The sequence below is a fragment of the Schistocerca nitens genome, chromosome 2 (genome assembly GCF_023898315.1).
Source record: "Schistocerca nitens isolate TAMUIC-IGC-003100 chromosome 2, iqSchNite1.1, whole genome shotgun sequence".
Classification (NCBI taxonomy): domain Eukaryota; kingdom Metazoa; phylum Arthropoda; class Insecta; order Orthoptera; family Acrididae; genus Schistocerca; species Schistocerca nitens.
Window position 1 is genome coordinate 738,473,571 of NC_064615.1, and position 17,612 is coordinate 738,491,182.

Sequence of the window (17,612 nt, forward strand, 5' to 3'; positions counted from 1 at the left end):
GCTCACAGAGACATTGACCGTGTGTGTGTAAATTGTGCTTGTGTGAATGTGTGTATGTTCTACTTCAGAAAAGTACTTTGTCCGAAAGGTTATATGTGAATATTTTAGAAGTCTTTTCCATTGTGCCTGTCTGCAACTCAGTGGCTCCTCTTTGTGGTAAGTAGCAATCTATCCTTTCCATAATATTGTTGCTATTACATCATAAACTTTCTGCTGACTTTGGTCAATAGAAAACTGCATCAGATAGTTTCCAGAATGAAATTTTCACTCTGCAGTAGAATGTGCGTTGATACGAAACTTCCTGGCAGATTAAAACTGTGAGCCAGACCTAGACTTGAATCAGGACCTTTGCCTTTCACACGCAAGTGCTCTACCAACAGAGCTACCCAAGCATGACTCATGATCTGTTCTCACAGTTTTACTTCTGCCAAATTGTAAACTTAATTCTCTGTATCAAACAGTTCATACTCAGAATTTTGCATAATTCCTGATACTTTGCACCAGGTAAGTTGATGCAGTGTTTAGCACACATATCATATTTTGGAGTAGAAGATACTGAATTCCTATTAGAGAATCCAATTTGGAAGTCCCTAAATCACTTTATAAGGGTGCAGTGTAATTGCTTTGCTGCTCATTGGTAATTGAGGTAATTCTCCATTATTTACGAATTTAGTGTTGATAGGGCATTACAATCTAATTTTGTTTGCTGTCACGTATATTTGTGTACAAAGAGGAATCAAATGAAAACAACAAAGTTGTGTTTGTGTGAGTGTATATGTGTGTGTTTGTTGTCTAATTTTGATGAAGGCCTTACTGGGTGAAAGCTATATTTGTGACAGTCTTTTTGTTGTGCTTATATGCAACTCAGCATCTCCACTAAATGGTGAGTGGCAACTTTCATTTCATAATATTGTTACATTCCGTCCTAGATTTTCCATTGTTTGATAGATCTGTCCTGCACATATAACATATACTGATATTTTTTCCAGCGATGAAAAGTCTTTTATTAACTAATATCCATCTTTGTACAAAGCTACACAATGGTAACTGCCTGTCAATTCACTGTGTGTGTGTGTGTGTGTGTGTGTGTGTGTGTGTGTGTGTGTGTGTGCATCTGAAGAAACATGCTGGAGGATGACCCTAGCCCTGGAGAATCTCAAATTATCATTCATAAAGAAAATATTATCCTAAATGACAGTCTTATATGGACAGATCACTGGTACACAATTGATGATGTAACTCTACTCTTTCATACCATTCATAGATGTGCATGATTGGTTGGTGAAATGTAATTGTGCACACTGTGAAATATACCTTCAAAAATGAGAATAGACATCACTCAAAGGAACTGTATGATGTCTATGGATGAAACCTGATGCAAACATACAGACTAAACGTCAGGTGACACAATATGCTGAGCAAACGCAAATCATTGCAACATAATAAAAGTACCAAACATTTCACAACCACAAATGGAGTGTTACTCATCCTCTTGTTTAAAGGGACACTATATCCCATTTATGATACTTGCATCTGCTCATTACTGTGATGTTACTTTCTGTAGCATACGATTTAAAACAAGTGGCCCAGACATAATTAGTAAAGATGAAATTACATACATCACAATTCAGCATAGAAACTATCCAGGACTTGCACAATGAGCCACTATAATGCCTAGACGTATCAGATCATAATTCCCAGGTTTAGAAAAGCTACATGGAGATGCAATTAAGACAGTAAAGCAGTGATGCTACCAACAGTAAAAATTTAAACAGTGTACAAAAACTCAGTGATCAGGATAGATATGTGTCTGAATTCTGATCATAATTATGTTGAAATTCAAATTCCTTTAGTTGGGTACTTTTCCTTATTGTCATTTGACTGAAACTGATATTAACCTACCTTTCCTTTTTGATTCCTGTTCTCAGATAGTGTTAATTCATCAATTAAATCTTTAAACAATAATTTCTATCAGTATTCAAATTGTTTGTGTAACTGATTTTTATGGTTTCAGCCTGGAGATCTGTAATAAGTCTGGACCTGGCAATATCACACTCTGTCCACATTGTGACAAAGCATGTTCTTTTACCACACTGTATCAGTCATGTACATTTGCAAAACTCACATATCTGTTTGACAATCCAGCTACTGTCTTCTTTGCTATTTTTATGTCTTTCTGGGGTAAGTTACTTTTTTATGTTTCATTTTGATCCATAGCATATGTCACTGCATGAAATATTAAAAACTTTAATGTTGAATTAAACACACCATGAGACTGGTATATAGCAGAGGTGAAAACAATGTTGGGGTTACCAAAGGTGAGGAAAGTGACACTGCCACCTATGGGAATTATATACTATTTTATTTATTTGTGTAAGCACAGTGAAAAGCTATTAAAGAACTTAGATGTGACTTAGTAGGTATGTGGGTGTCAGACTACACATCCAAAGATTCACACAGCCCTCTTAGAAGAATGTACACCATCTGTAGACATTGCTATGGTCCAACTCCATACACGCCACACATGTCCCTGTGAATTTCACTCAGTTTATGCTCTTTGGATCACAAATATCAAACTGCTCTCTGATGCTCTTCACAAGCTGGTGACAGTAACATGTGTGCTACTTTTGTTTCATAGTTCAGGCTTCTTTTGCTAGAGCTGCATATAAAAACAAAATACTCTCTGTAGAGCAAACTTCAAACTATATCGTCATGCAATTTCAACATTCCAACTGTGTTATAAGGGGGGGAGAGGGGGGGGGGGTAAATTATTTTGTGTTACTTTCCGATCCTACCCCTTATGCTGTATTGTCCTCACAAGCTTTGGAGCTTATTCACAGATAATTTAATGCAGAAAATGTTGAATTAAAAATATTTAAGTAATGTTACAAAAGAATAACATTTGTATTATGAAGAGAACTCATGTCTGGTGATAACAGTGTTGTGTTTTCTATAACTGAATATAATTTTGGGTTGGTAAAATGAATTTGAAAGAAAAATTCATTATCAGCCACTAGATATAAAATGTACTTGCACATAGATAAAACTTCAAACAGTAACATCAACTTTATCTAAAATGCAAAAAGAAAGACAATTTCTGATACATACAAATATTATTATTTCATCCCCAGTACCATTGGTGGAAATGTGACCCAAAATGCAAATGAATCCAATGAGTAATATGAATGAAATTAAATGGAACCGGACAAACTGAGATACAAAATATGGATGGTAATATAGTATTACAGGCCAAATCAGATATTGCTAATAATGATTTATTTGAATTTTATAATACCTGAAGTAATGTTCAAAACAATGTTTGGAGATATACTTAAATCTGTTCATGAATTGTATGGAATTGCGGAGGTCCACTGGAAGTTGGCAGCATGAAAAATGGAGATTAAGAACGTATTCCATACCTCCTATAGCCGCATTGATGCATCTTATATTACAGAACAAAAAATTAAAGTTACGCGGAGTAGAAGAATTTTGGGTTAAAGTCAACTGATGTGCCTCTTGATGTAAAATAATAAATGCTATATAAAATCTGAAAGTTAAGTATAGTAACTGAAGCATTTCACTATACTTGAACTTTTTCATTGTCAGCTTTTTGTTTAGTTTCTTTTCTGCTAATAATACTTTAATAACAGTACACCACCCTCAGTCAAAATCTTTATTTTCGTATTTAAATCTAAAGAATTTCAGAGCTACAGCTCCATGTTAAAGGACTGATTGATGTTTTTGCGAGTTAAATCTTCAGTTTATCACCTAGCAGTAAATGAACAACACATTCGTAAACCAAAAACTGTGTCATTCCTTTATAGTCAAGTGATAAAAGGTGCAGAGATGCATCTCAAAAAAACAGTCAGTCCTTAAAAATATAGGTGCTGCTCTGAAATGCATTGGGCATAAATAGATAAATAAATGAATGAAAAGGGTGGAGTATAACTGACACACTTCTAAACTAGTTGCAGGAGGCTGCAGTTGAGTCAAATAAAAGCTACTATGACTAACATGTATCAGTAAATATAGTTCACATATGACAATCTTATGAAAAGGATAGTTGCTATTCACCATATGGCGGAGATGCTGAGCTAACAAGGCCTTTGTCAAAAGTAGCAAAAGTAGACAACACACACACACACACACACACACACACACACACACACCACAGTCTCTGGCAGCTGAAGCCACATTATGAGTGTAGTATGGCTCCAACTGCCAGAGACTGGTCATGTGTGTGTGAGAGTTGTGTGTGTGTGTGAGAGTTGTGTGTGTGTGTGTGTGTGTGTGTGTGTGTGTGTGTGTGTGTGTGTGTGTTTTGTCTACTTTTGACAAAGGCCTTGTTGGCTGAAAGCTTATTTTGTGACAGTCTTTTTGTTGTGCCTATCTGTGAATCAGCATCTCCGCTATATTGTGAGTAGCAGCTACCCTTTTCACAATAATGTTACATTCCATTTTGGGTTTTCCACTGTTTCATTTCACATATGAGTTTCTTTTTTCTGAACTGCTCATTAGTATTAATATTCTCCTGATAAAATTCAAATGATTTTTGTAGCTACCACCTTTCTTGAACTCTGGAAACGACGACAAGCAGTAATTGTGTGGGAATGGGACTTGCAAAATGCTGAAGAAGATGAAGAACCAAGACCAGAGTTTGAGACATCAGTTAAAACATTCCGCATCAATCCAGTCACACATGAAAAAGAGCCATATCTTCCCACATGGAGCAAAGCTTGGAGGCTTCTGGCAACTACTACAGTCGTGTTTCTCATGGTGAGGTTGTTATAGACAGTGTGAAACTGTAGCTTAATACAAATTAATTAATCTTGAACTTCTATTTAACACATGTTTTTAATAAATCGTAGTATAATTAAATTGTATGTTAGTTGGTGTTTGTCATGAGCTCTACAGTACAGCCACAATGGTTGTTAGCTGTGTATTAGTGCTTGTTTGCTACAAAGGAAGCAGCCTGTCTGCATGTGCATAATTTTTGTGTTTGCTTTGCTCTGATGAGAAACAATTGGCTACTAACTGTGCCGGCTGTTATGCACTGTTTGAACTTTGAAGTTCTGATTTGGGGGTGGGGGGGGGGGAGGGGGGGGGCGCTTGCTTGGTTCTATGGTGTGAAATGTCTGCTAAAAGTTAATTTTAATTTAAGTAGAATGATTTATCATACACAGTGCTGAATCCAGCATTTAACGGGGAATTTGATTACAGTGTCTTCACTAACTGGAAGCTGGTCACAATTGATGATTAACATATAAAAATACTCTGGACTTTAATTTTATGTAAATTAGGGTTAGTGTATCTAATTTTAACACTTTTGTGATAATTAAGAGTGATAACTCTCATGAATTTTCTGCAAAACTCATACTATTCTTTCAGGTTGTTGTTGTGATGGGGACAGTTCTAGGAACAATAATCTACAGAATTGCACTAATAACAGTGTTTCATAGCAGTGGAGGTTTCTTCAATACACATGCCAAGATTTTCACATCGGTCACAGCTGCCGTTATCAACTTAACGATCATCATGATTCTGACAAGGGTAATATTACAAAATAAGTAATGAACTATAGAAACAAAATTTCTGCTATATTACTCTAAACTTTTATTGTTATTCTATTGTACATTCCATTTCTTCTTTACAAGTAACAAAAACTGCAGTAAGTAATTACTATCCATATAGCAAAGACAGGGTGATCCTAACTCTTTAAAACATTACTGACTGCAGCACTCTGTTGATGTTAAAATATTCAAAGATGGCTTCAAATAATGAAAAACCTGTAATTTAAGAACAATTTGCCCCATCTTGATAATGCTAAATTTAACATATTTATATCACATTTTTCTGGAACTGTCCAAGGTAATAAAGCAAAACTTTGCCAGGATATAGAGTCATATCATGTACATTCACTGTTCTAGTGTCAAGTATCAAACATTGTTAGGAACAGTATATCAATTTTTTAATGAAGGTCTTAAAAATTTTTGTAATTGAAAAAAATATATATATATTTTTTTTTTATCAAGCTATGAGTACTATCTCTACCATTGTAAATCCACATAAACATAGTACTGTTCTAAGTGGTAAAAATTTCAGTGTTAGGTTAAATAGTTTCTGGCATAGTGGCAAACTTTTTTTAATTAAAAGAAAGAGAGAGAGAAGAAGGAGGAGGCGGAGAAGAAGAAGAAGAAGCTAGTTTTTCATAAATCACATTTGAAAGTTGAAGTAAGGGAAAACCCACAGTTTAATGAAGAGACACACTAACACTCTCCAGCTTTGTGATCTTTATCTTCATGAAGATCAACCAACCACTGTCTCTTTCTCTGTCTCAGGGATCTTACTGCTTCTATTATATTTTTGACCATAATTTCTGCCTTGGAGACACACCGTCTATTCAGTTCTTGGAGGACTGTTTCTGAATTATGGCCAGACTTAATTTCAAATTGCTTCAGAACCTTTATTCTGCCTGCATTTCCATTATTGAAGGTGATCACAGCATTGTTGACCCCAGTCTTCAGTGTTTTCAAGCCAACAAATACAGTTTTGGGCACTCTGTTCCATACAACATTGTTGAAAGACTCATTTACATTTTGAGTTTTTACTGTGAGGCATTTCTTCAAGAGATCTGGATGTGCTACGTCTGTACACATTGGCTTTGTTACTGTTCCAACAGCTTCAGGGATGGTGTTTCAATGGGTATATTCAGTTACTGCTGCCTCAGCGTTGCAGTATTTACACCTGCCAATTGAAAACAAGCTGTGTAGTGGCTACTAATCACTTGATGTCTTGTGGAAAAACATTGTCATTACTGCTTTTCTCATTCCTTCCAGGTTGTTTGTATTCTGTCTAGTGGCTTGGCCATAGTATTCACTAAGCTGATATATTGTTTTGTCAGTCAAACATGATCTAAGTGTCTTTCCATCTTCAAGCTTTTTGCAAGAAAAGTTCTGCCTGATTTTAAGCAGTTGGGTATCCATTAGTTTTGCACATGACAGACACTTTCCAACTTTTGAAGTTTTAGGTCATCACAGAGCCTGCTGTCAATTATTGATTTGAAAAACTGGAATCACAGTAACAAATAAATAAATTTAGCACAACAAACCCCAGATTATTCTTGCGGGAATTGAAAGATCTTCACAGCTGAGGCACTTTCTATTCCTCCATTGGACCCCTCATATGTTTTGCGACACTTGTGTTCATACAAACGTGTTTTTTGTTTTTTTTTTCTGTTCATTATTGGTACCCACTTTTGTGCGGCCTTGGAAACGTTTTGACAATACTTCCATGTCAAGCACCTTTCTGATATCAGTACTTATTACAGTGGCAAAAGAATGTTTTGATTGATGGTCCCTTTTCTGCCATGATCCATCAAATTTAGTGCAAATGACATTGTTTCCACACAATCTCTAATATTCATCCCAAGAAATTATTGTTTTCACATTGTTCAGATGTCCAAAATTCGCTCTTATTCTCACGACTTAAACAAGAGACTTCCAAACAAAGAACTAAACCATTTCCTTCGAAGCCATTTTCAGAAATTATTATCTCTTCACCATACAAATTACAACATGCAGTTTGATTAAAAATTGTTTTTAGTACACTTGAACTTAATATTAAACTGGTTTCACTGTACACTTCACTACTGTTCACATAACTTTGTTCATTGTTGCTTGCCCAAATCTCCATTCTCTGGATGTAAACTTCCAACAGGATATGTTCGGTAGAATCTATTTTCCTTATTTCTTCTCTTCTTAAATATTTCCTTTGGTGGAGTCATATTAAAGAGCGAAACACATCTCAATGAGCAACAAGTCCATATATACACAATGAAAGGTGTAATGCACCTTACAAAATGTGGATGATACCATGCTTTATATCACAAACAGGAAGTGATATCACAACAACCAATGAAACAACTACTGCAGCAAGACATTCATAAAGCATTGCCTTCTGGGGCGAACAGTTCCCAAGACATCTTGCCGTAACTGAACAAGTGCTCATACAACCTGTAGAAATTACTTGTGTAGTAAATTATTTCAAAATAAATTAAAAATACTTGGAGTCCTCCAAAATCAATTAAACATACATTAAATTAAATAGAAAACTCCAAACAACACTTTTCCATAAAAAATAAAAATCTACATTTTATATCCACTCAAACCTTCGTATTCGCCGTAAGACAGATTTTTATTCACTACATAAGGAGAGCATTGAGCAGCAAAGAAGCTCATCTAAAAGTAAATTGTTGGATAAGAGAACCTGTTATATTAAACAAAATGTATGGCTGTATAATGACTTAAATCAAAACAATTTGTTTACAGTTATATCAGAGAATTGCAACACTTTTGACAAACCTAGAGAATCCCAGGACTCAAACAGAATATGAAGACAGCTACACTTTCAAGATATTTGTCTTTCAGTTTGTGAATTTCTACTCCTCATTGATCTACATAGCTTTTTTCAAGGTAAGCTTTTTTTCCTTCTTCATAATTATAAACATTGCCAGTGAAGGTAGAAAACCATGAATGGTTATAATAGGCCACACTGTCAGTATTATTCATAGTTTTTGTCCTTCATTTAATGTAGGCAATTAGTAGTAATTGACAAATGAAGTGAAGGTACAGACAGATAGTAGCATTTAACTTTAAATTCTGTCAGCAGAAAATGTAAAATCCACAAAAAAGAATAAGGTACCATAAGAAATCATTTTAAAGTCATTTTTAAGGTTATTAAACAAAAAACAAATGAAGATAATGTAAAAAATATCTTAAATTCATGTCAGAAACTGGCTATGACATGAAAAAAAAATGTGCTGAAACTATGAAATATAAAATGCAATGAATTATTTATATTTTTACTAGTATTCCTGTGTTTTAAAACACAAAATGAAATGCAGTTTTTCTATTCCTACAGACAGCATGTGCAATCAAGATATGCATCTTCATGCATACAACTGTAAAAGTATTATAAAGTTGTTAGATTTATGTGGATCATTTAGCCTTCTGACTTGGATCATTTAGCCTTCTGACTTCAAATGTGTGTTTAGTAATACATTGAGATGACAGGTGACATGGGATACCTCCTAATATCATGTTGGACCTCCTTATGCCTGGCATAGTGCATCAACTCGACTCAACATGTCATGGATTCAACAATTGGTTGGAAGTCCCCTGCAGAATTATTGAACCTTGCTGCTTGTATAGCCATTCATAACAGTGAAAGTGTTGCTGATTCAGGATTCTGTGCATAAGTTGACCTCTCGATTATGTCCCATAAATGTTAGATGGTATTCATGTTGGGTGATTGGGTGGCCAAATCATTCACTTGAATTGTCCAGAATGTTCTTCAAACCAATTGTGAACAATTGTGGCCCAGGGACATGGCGCATTGTCATCCATAAAAATTCCATCAGTTTTTGGGAACATGAAGTCCATGAATGGCTGCAAATGGTCTCCATTTCCAGTCAATGAATGGTTCATCTAGGCCAGAGGATCCAGTCCATTTTGTGTAAACACAGCCAACACCATTATGAAGCCACCACCATCTTTCCCATTGCCTTGTTGTCAACTTGGGTCCATAACTTCATGGCGTCTGTGCCACACTCAAACTCTACCATCAACTCTTACCAGTTGGAATTAGGACTTATCTGACGATGTCACAGTTTTCCAGTCCTTGAGGGTCCAACCAAAATGGTCATGAGCACAGTAGAGGTGCTGCAGGTGATGTCGTGCTGTTGGCAAAGACACTTGTGTTGGTCATCTGCTGCCATAGCCCATTAATGGCAAATTTTACCACACTGTAATAAAAGATATTTGTTGTGGGTTTCACATTGACTTCTGCAGTTATTTCATGTGCTGTTGATGTCTGTTAGCACTGACAACTCTATGCAAATGCCACTTCTCTCAGTCATTACATTGTCTGTGGTGAAAGATAATGCCTGAAATTTGGTATTCTTGGCACACTCTTGACTCTGTGAATCTTGTTGTTGCTGTTGTGGTCTTCAGTCCTGAGACTGGTTTGATGCAGCTCTCCATGCTACTCTATCCTGTGCAAGCTTCTTCATCTCCCAGTACTTACTGCAACCTACGTCCTTCTGAATCTGCTTAGTGTATTCATCTCTTGGTCTCCCTCTATGATTTTTACCCTCCATACTGCCCTCCAATGCTAAATTTGTGATCCCTTGATGCCTCAGAACATGTCCTACCAACCGGCCCCTTCTTCTTGTCAAGTTGTGCCACAAACTCCTCTTCTCCCCAATTATATTCATTACCTCCTCATTAGTTATGTGATCTACCCATCTAATCTTCAGCATTCTTCTGTAGCACCACATTTCAAAAGCTTCTATTCTCTTCTTGTCCAAACTATTTATCGACCATGTTTCACTTCCATACGTGGCTACACACCATACAAAAACTTTCAGAAACGACTTCCTCACACTTAAATCTATACTCGATGTTAACAAATTTCTCTTCTTCAGAAATGCTTTTCTTGCCATTGCCAGTCTACATTTTATACCCTCTCTACTTCGACCATCATCAGTTATTTTGCTCCCCAAATAGCAAAACTCATTTACTACTTTAAGTGTTTCATTCCCTAATCTAATTCCCTCAGCATCACCCGACTTAATTCGACTACATTCCACTATCCTTGTTTTGCTTTTGTTGGAGTTCATCTTATATCTTCCTTTCAAGACACTGTCCATTCCATTCAACTGCTCTTCGAGGTCCTTTGCTGTCTCTGAAAGAATTACAATGTCATTGGCGAACCTCAAAGTTTTTATTTCTTCTTCATGGATTTTAATACCTACTCCGAATTTTTCTTTTGTTTCCTTCACTGCTTCCTCAATATACAGATTGAATAACATCGGGGAGAGGCTACAGCCCTGTCTCACTCCATTCCCAACCGCTGCTTCCCTTTCATGTCCCTCGACTCTTATAACTGCCATCTGGTTTCTGTACAAGTTGTAAATAGCCTTTCGCTCCCTGTATTTTACCCCTGCCACCTTTAGAATTTGAAAGAGAGTATTCCAGGCAACATTGTCAAAAGCTTTCTCTAAGTCTACAAATGCTAGAAATGTAGGTTTGTCTTTCCTTAATCTTTCTACTATGATAAGTTGTAAGGTCAGTATTTCCTCACGTGTTCCAATATTTCTACGGAATCCAAACTGATCTTCCCCAAGGTTGGCTTCTACTAGTTTTTCCATTCGTCTGTAAAGAATTCGCGTTAGTATTTTGCAGCTGTGACTTATTAAACTGATTGTTCGGTAATTTTCACATCTGTCAACACCTGCTTATTTGGGATTGGAATTATTATATTCTTCTTGAAGTCTGTGGGTATTTCGCCTGTCTCATACATCTTGCTCACCAGATGGTAGAGTTTTGTCAGGACTGGCTCTCCCAAGTTCGTCAGTAGTTCTAAAGGAATGTTGTCTACTCCCGGGGCCTTGTTTCGACTCAGGTCTTTCAGTGCTCTGTCAAACTCTTCACGCAGTATTGTATCTCCCATTTCGTCTTCATCTACATTCTCTTCCATTTCCAGAATATTGTTCTCAAGTACGTCACCCTTGTATAGACCCTCTATATACTCCTTCCACCTTTCTGCTTTCCCTTCTTTGCTTAGAACTGGGTTTCCATCTGAGCTCTTGATATTCACATAAGTGGTTCTCTTTTCTCCAAAGGTCTCTTTAATTTTCCTGTAGGCAGTATCTATCTTACCCCTAGTGATATAAGCCTCTACATCCTTACATTTGTCCTCTAGCCATCCCTGCTTAGCCATTTTGCACTTCCTGTTGATCTCATTTTTGAGACGTTTATATTCCTTTTTGCCGGCTTCATTTACTGCATTTTTATATTTTCTCCTTCATCAATTAAATTCAGTATTTCTTCTGTTACCCAAGGATTTCTATTAGCCCTCGTCTTTTTACCTACTTCATCCTCTGCTGCCTTCACTACTTCATACCTCAGAGCTACCCATTCTTCTTCTACTGTATTTGTTTCTCCCATTTGTGACAATTGTTCCCTTATGCTCTCCCTGAAACTCTGAACAATCAGTTTGTCCAGATCCCATTTCCTTAAATTCCCACCTTTTTGCAGTTTCTTCAGTTTTAATCTACAGGTCATAACCAATAGATTGTGGTCATAGTCCACATCTGCTCCTGGAAATGTCTTACAATTTAATACCTGGTTCCTAAATCTCTGTCTTACCATTATATAATCTATCTGATACCTTCTAGTATTTCCAGGATTCTTCCATGTGTACAACCTTCCTTTATGATTCTTGAACCAAGTGTTAGCTATGATTAAGTTATGCTCTGTGCAAAATTCTACCAGGTGGCTTCCTCTTTCATTTCTTGCCCCCCAGTCCATATTCACCTACTATGTTTCCTTCTCTCCCTTTTCCTACTGTCGAATTCCAGTCACCCATGACTATTAAATTTTTGTCTCCCTTCAGTACCTGAATAATTTCTTTTATCTCATCATACATTTCATCAATTTCTTCATCATCTGCAGAGCTAGTTGGCATATAAACTTGTACTATTGTAGTAGGTGTGGGCTTCGTGTCTATCTTGGCGACAATAATGCGTTCACTATGCTGTTTACAGTAGCTTACTCACACTCCTATTTTTTTTTATTCATTATTAAACCTACTCCTGCATTACCCCTATTTGGTTTTGTATTTATAACCCTGTATTCACCTGACCAAAAGTCTTGTTCCTCCTGCCGCCGAACTTCACTGATTCCCACTATATCTAACTTTAACCTATCCATTTCCCTTTTTAAGGTTTCTAACCTACCTGCCCTATTAAGGGATCTGACATTCCACGCACCGATCTGCAGAACGCCAGTTTCCTTTCTCCTGATAACGACGTCCTCTTGAGTAGTCCCCGCCCGGAGAAAAATTACGGCTATAGTTTCCCCTTGCTTTCAGCCGTTTGCAGTACCAGCACAGCAAGGACGCTTTGGTTAGGGTTACAAGGCCAGATCAGTCAATCATCCAGACTGTTGCCCCTGCAACTACTGAAAAGGCTGTTGCCCCTCTTCAGGAACCACATGTTTGTCTGGCCTCTCAACAGATACCCCTCCGTTGTGGTTGCACCTACCGTATGGCCATCTGTATCGCTGAGGCACGCAAGCCTCCCCACCAATGGCAAGGTCCATGGTACGTGGGGGGGGGGTTCTGTGAATCTTGGAATATTGAATTCCTTAATGATTTCTGAAATGGAATGCCTAACCTACTGTTCTGCATTAAGAGTCTGTTAATTCCCATTGTGTGGCCATAGTCATGTTGGAAGTTTTTCCACATAAATCACATAAGTACAAATGACAGCTCTGCTAATGCACTGCCCTCTTGTACCTTGTGTACATAATACTACTACCATCTGTATATACACTTATACCTTATGTATGCAGTACTACCACCATATGTATATGTGCTTATCGCTATTAGATTAGATTAGATTAATACTTGTTCCCTAGATCATGAATACAACGCTTCGTAATGATGTGGAACATGTTGCTTAATAAAAGATGTCTGTACAAGATATTACATTACACAAAATATTGCACGACACTAATGTCTTTTTTTTTTCCCCTTAATTTATATCTAAAAATTCAGCCAATGAGTAGAAGGAGTTGTCATCTAGAAATTCTTTTAACTTATTTTTAAATGTTAGTTGGCTATCTGTCAGGCTTTTGATGCTGTTTCATAGGTGACCAAAGACTTTTGTGGCAGCATAATTTACCCCTTTCTGTGCCAAAGTCAGATTTAACCCTGCATTGTGAAGATCATCCTTTCTCCTGGTGTTATAGCTATGCACACTGCTATTACTTTTGAACTGGGCTGGATTATTAACAACAAATTTCATAAGTGAATATATATACTGTGAGGTTACTGTGAGGATCCCTAGATCCTTAAATAGATGTCTGCAGGATGACCGTGGGTGGGCTCCAGCAATTATTCTGATTACACGTTTTTGGGCAATGAATACTTTTCTACTCAACGATGAATTACCCCAGAATATGATGCCATACGAAAGCAGTGAATGAAAGTAGGCATAGTAAGCTAATTTACTGAGATTCTTATCACCAAAATTTGCAATAACCTTAATAGCATACGTAGCTGAACTCAGACGTTTCAGCTGACCATCAATGTGTTGCTTCCAGTTTAACCTCTCATCAATGGAAACACCTAAAAATTTTGAAAATTCTACCTTAGCTACAGATTTCTGTTCAAAGTCTATATTTATTACTGGAGTTGTGCCATTTACTGTACAGAACTGTATATACTGTGTTTTATCAAAATTTAAAGAGAGTCCGTTTGCTGAGAACCACTGAATAATTTTGTGAAAAACATCATTTACAATTACATCACTTAGTTCTTAGTTTTTGGATGTTATTACTATACTTGTATCATCAGCAAAAAGAACTAACTTTGCGTATTCATCAATGTGGAATGGTAAGTCATTAATGTATATCAAGAACAGTAAAGGACCTAAGACCGAACCCTGTGGGACCCCGTACTTGATAGCCCCCCAGTTTGAGGAATCAGCTGTTGTTTTAACATTACTTGAACCACTTATTTCAACTTTCTGCATTCTTCCAGTTAAGTATGAATTAAACCATTTGTGCACTGCCCCCCTCAAACCATAATGATTTAGCTTATCTAAAAGAATTCCATGATTTACACAATCAAAGGCCTTTGAGAGATCACAAAAAATACCAATGGGTGATGTCCGGTTATTCAGAGCATTTAATATTTGATCAGTGAAAGCGTATATAGCATTTTCTGTTGAAAAGCCTTTCTGAAAACCGAACTGACATTTTGTTAGTACTTTATTTTTACAAATATGGGAGGCTACTCTTGAATACATTAATTTCTCATGGCTTTAGTCAGCAAAGTGTATGCAAATCTTCTGCATACTGAGTGCTTGTCACTGAGTACCCTCTGAAACAAACAGTAATTGCACATTGAGTGCTTGCCACTGAGTACACTCTGTAACACATAGTAACATTAGCTATCTAAAAAAGTAAACTCATATAAGTAATACCTCTGTAGATATTTATGTCACTCACACAGCAGTAGATGAGTTTTAGTATTTGGGCAGCAAAATAACTGATGATGGTGGAAGCAGAGAGGATACAAAATGCAAACTGGCAACAGAAATAAAAATGTTTACGAAAAAAAAGAAATTTGTTAATGTTGAACATAAATGTAAGTGACAGGAATGGCGGATTTTGTCTCAAGTGTTGCCTTCTATGGAAATGAAATATGAAAAATAAACACTTTAGACAAGAAGAGAATACAGGTTTTTGAAATGTGATACCACAGAAGAATGCAGCAGATTAGTTGGGTAGATTATATGACTATTGCAGAGTCCTGAAACAAAATGGGGGGTGGGGGGCGCGGGTGGAAATTTAAGGCTCAATTTGACTAAAAGAAGGACTGATTTATATACTTTAGGATCAAGGAGACCACTCACCAAAAAACAGAAGCATTAAGTTGATGATTGGCACACACGAAGCAAAGAAAACTTGCTAGCTTTTGGAGTTACCCTTTGATGAGCTACAGTGGAATACACACACACAAACACACACACACACACATATGCCTGTGCCTTGTATGGTGTCAGCTGAACAATGGTGTCATTACTATTTTTTGGCAAGTGGACTGGTTGTAGTGGGGGCTGTGTCGGGAGGGTGGGTTGAGGGAGAAAGAGTTGGGAGGCAGGGAGTGGGACTGCACGGAGGCTGTCTAGGGCCTCAGAAGGGGGAGAGGGGGGGCGGGGGTTATCGGTATGGAATGCAGGAAGGAGGGGTGACATGTACAAGGGTTAGGAAGGTGATGTACAGTTTTCAGAGCTGGTGGAGAGTGGGACAAGATGAAGGTAAAGTGGGGATGTGAATTGAGAAAAGGTGACAGAAGAGAGGAAGGGGAAACTGTTGGGTGGATGGAATGGAGCAGTAGGTTATCAGAGACTGAGCAAAAAAATGTGTTGCAAGAATTACTCCCATCTGCAAAGTTTAGAGGGCCTGGTGGTGGAGGGAAGAATCCAAGTGGCCCAGGTTGGAAAGCAGCCATTGAAATTGAGGATGCTGTGCTGAGTGCTGCAAGTTGTGCCATTGGGTGGTCAGCTTTGTTCTTGGCAACATTGTGGTGCTGGCCATTCATCCTGGGAACAGCTGGTTGGTAATTACATCAATGTGAAAAGCTGTGCAGTGTTTGCAGCAGAGTTGGTGGTTGACTTGGCTCCTTTCACAGGATATGGTCCCTGTGGCAAGGGATTAGGAGTGGCAGTGGCATAGTGGTGGACTAGGGTATGTGTAGGTTGAGTGGGCAATAGCATACCACTTTAGGAGGGGTGGGAATGGTCTAGGGTCAGATGTCCTTCATTTCAGGGCATGATGAAAGATAATCAAAGCTCTGGCGAAGGATATGGTTTCACTCCTTTGTAATCGATTGTTGAGAGCAGGGGGAGAATTTCACATGTGTGAAGATATAGCATAGGAAATCTGTTTGTGAGCTAGGTCTGGGAGGGTAGCGCCTGACTGTGAAGGCCTTTATGAGACCTTCAACATACTAGGAAAGGGAGTTCTTGTCACTGCAGATACATCGTCCAGGAGTGCATAGGCTGTATGGAAGGGATACTTCGGACTGGTTAGTTAGTTACGTGTTCCATTGATCAATAGCACAGAAAAACCATTATGATGTGGAATGTGTCAAGGTATGATTTCAATTTGTTTTTGAAACTATTACTGCTGTCTGTCAGACATTTTATTTCATCTGGTAATTTATCAAAAAGTTTTATAGAAGCATATTTTACCCCTTTCTCTGCCAAAGATAGGTTAAGTAAAGGATAGTGCAGGTCTTTCTTTTTACTGGTATTGTAATCATAAATGTCACTGTTGGTTTTAAACTGGTCCATGTTGTTGAGAAAAAATTTCATTACTGAGTCAATGTACCGTGAAGCAGTTGTAAGAATTCCTAACCTTTTAAACAGATGCCTACAAGATGTGTGACTATGAAACCCACACATTATTCTAACTACTTTCTTTTGAGCAGTGAATACCTTTTGTCTATGTGTTGAGTTGCCCCATAAAATTATTCCGTATGACATCAGAGAGTGGAAATATGCAAAGTATGTTAGCTTACTAATTTTTACATCCTCAGAATTGGCAATTATTCTGATTGCAAAAGTTTCTGAACCTAGTCACTTTAGGAGATCCAAAATATGACTTTTCCAAATAAGATTCTCATCTATATGTACACCCAAAAACTTAGTATGCTCTACCCTAGCTACTGACTTCTTTTGATGTGTTATGTTTGTTGAAGGAATTATACTTTTTGCAGCAGCAGTGGAAAGGATGGCAGCTGTCAAAATGCAGATACTGTTGGTAGTTAGTGGGTTTAATGTGAACAGAGGTGTGGGTGGAGTCATCAGGGAGGTATAGGTCAACAACGTCCACATAGGTGGCATGTTGGGTTGAAGAGGACCAGATGAGGTGGATGAGAGAGGAGATGAGGTAGCAAATAAATGAGGTAGGGTGTCTTGATCCTGAGTCCATATCATGAAGATGTCAGCAATGAACCTGAATCAGGCTGTGGTTGGC

General features: G+C 37.5%; 1 protein-coding gene across 1 annotated transcript in view; it reads left to right on the forward strand.

The window, feature by feature from the left end:
- LOC126235299 (anoctamin-4-like) overlaps positions 1–17,612 on the forward strand; it is a 282,026-nt gene that overhangs the window by 190,071 nt on the left and 74,343 nt on the right. Inside the window, exons 12-15 of the mRNA XM_049944024.1 lie at positions 2,015–2,181; positions 4,559–4,776; positions 5,389–5,550; positions 8,328–8,471. Of these exons, the coding sequence (XP_049799981.1) occupies positions 2,015–2,181; positions 4,559–4,776; positions 5,389–5,550; positions 8,328–8,471 (691 nt within the window). The remainder of the gene's footprint in view (positions 1–2,014; positions 2,182–4,558; positions 4,777–5,388; positions 5,551–8,327; positions 8,472–17,612) is intronic.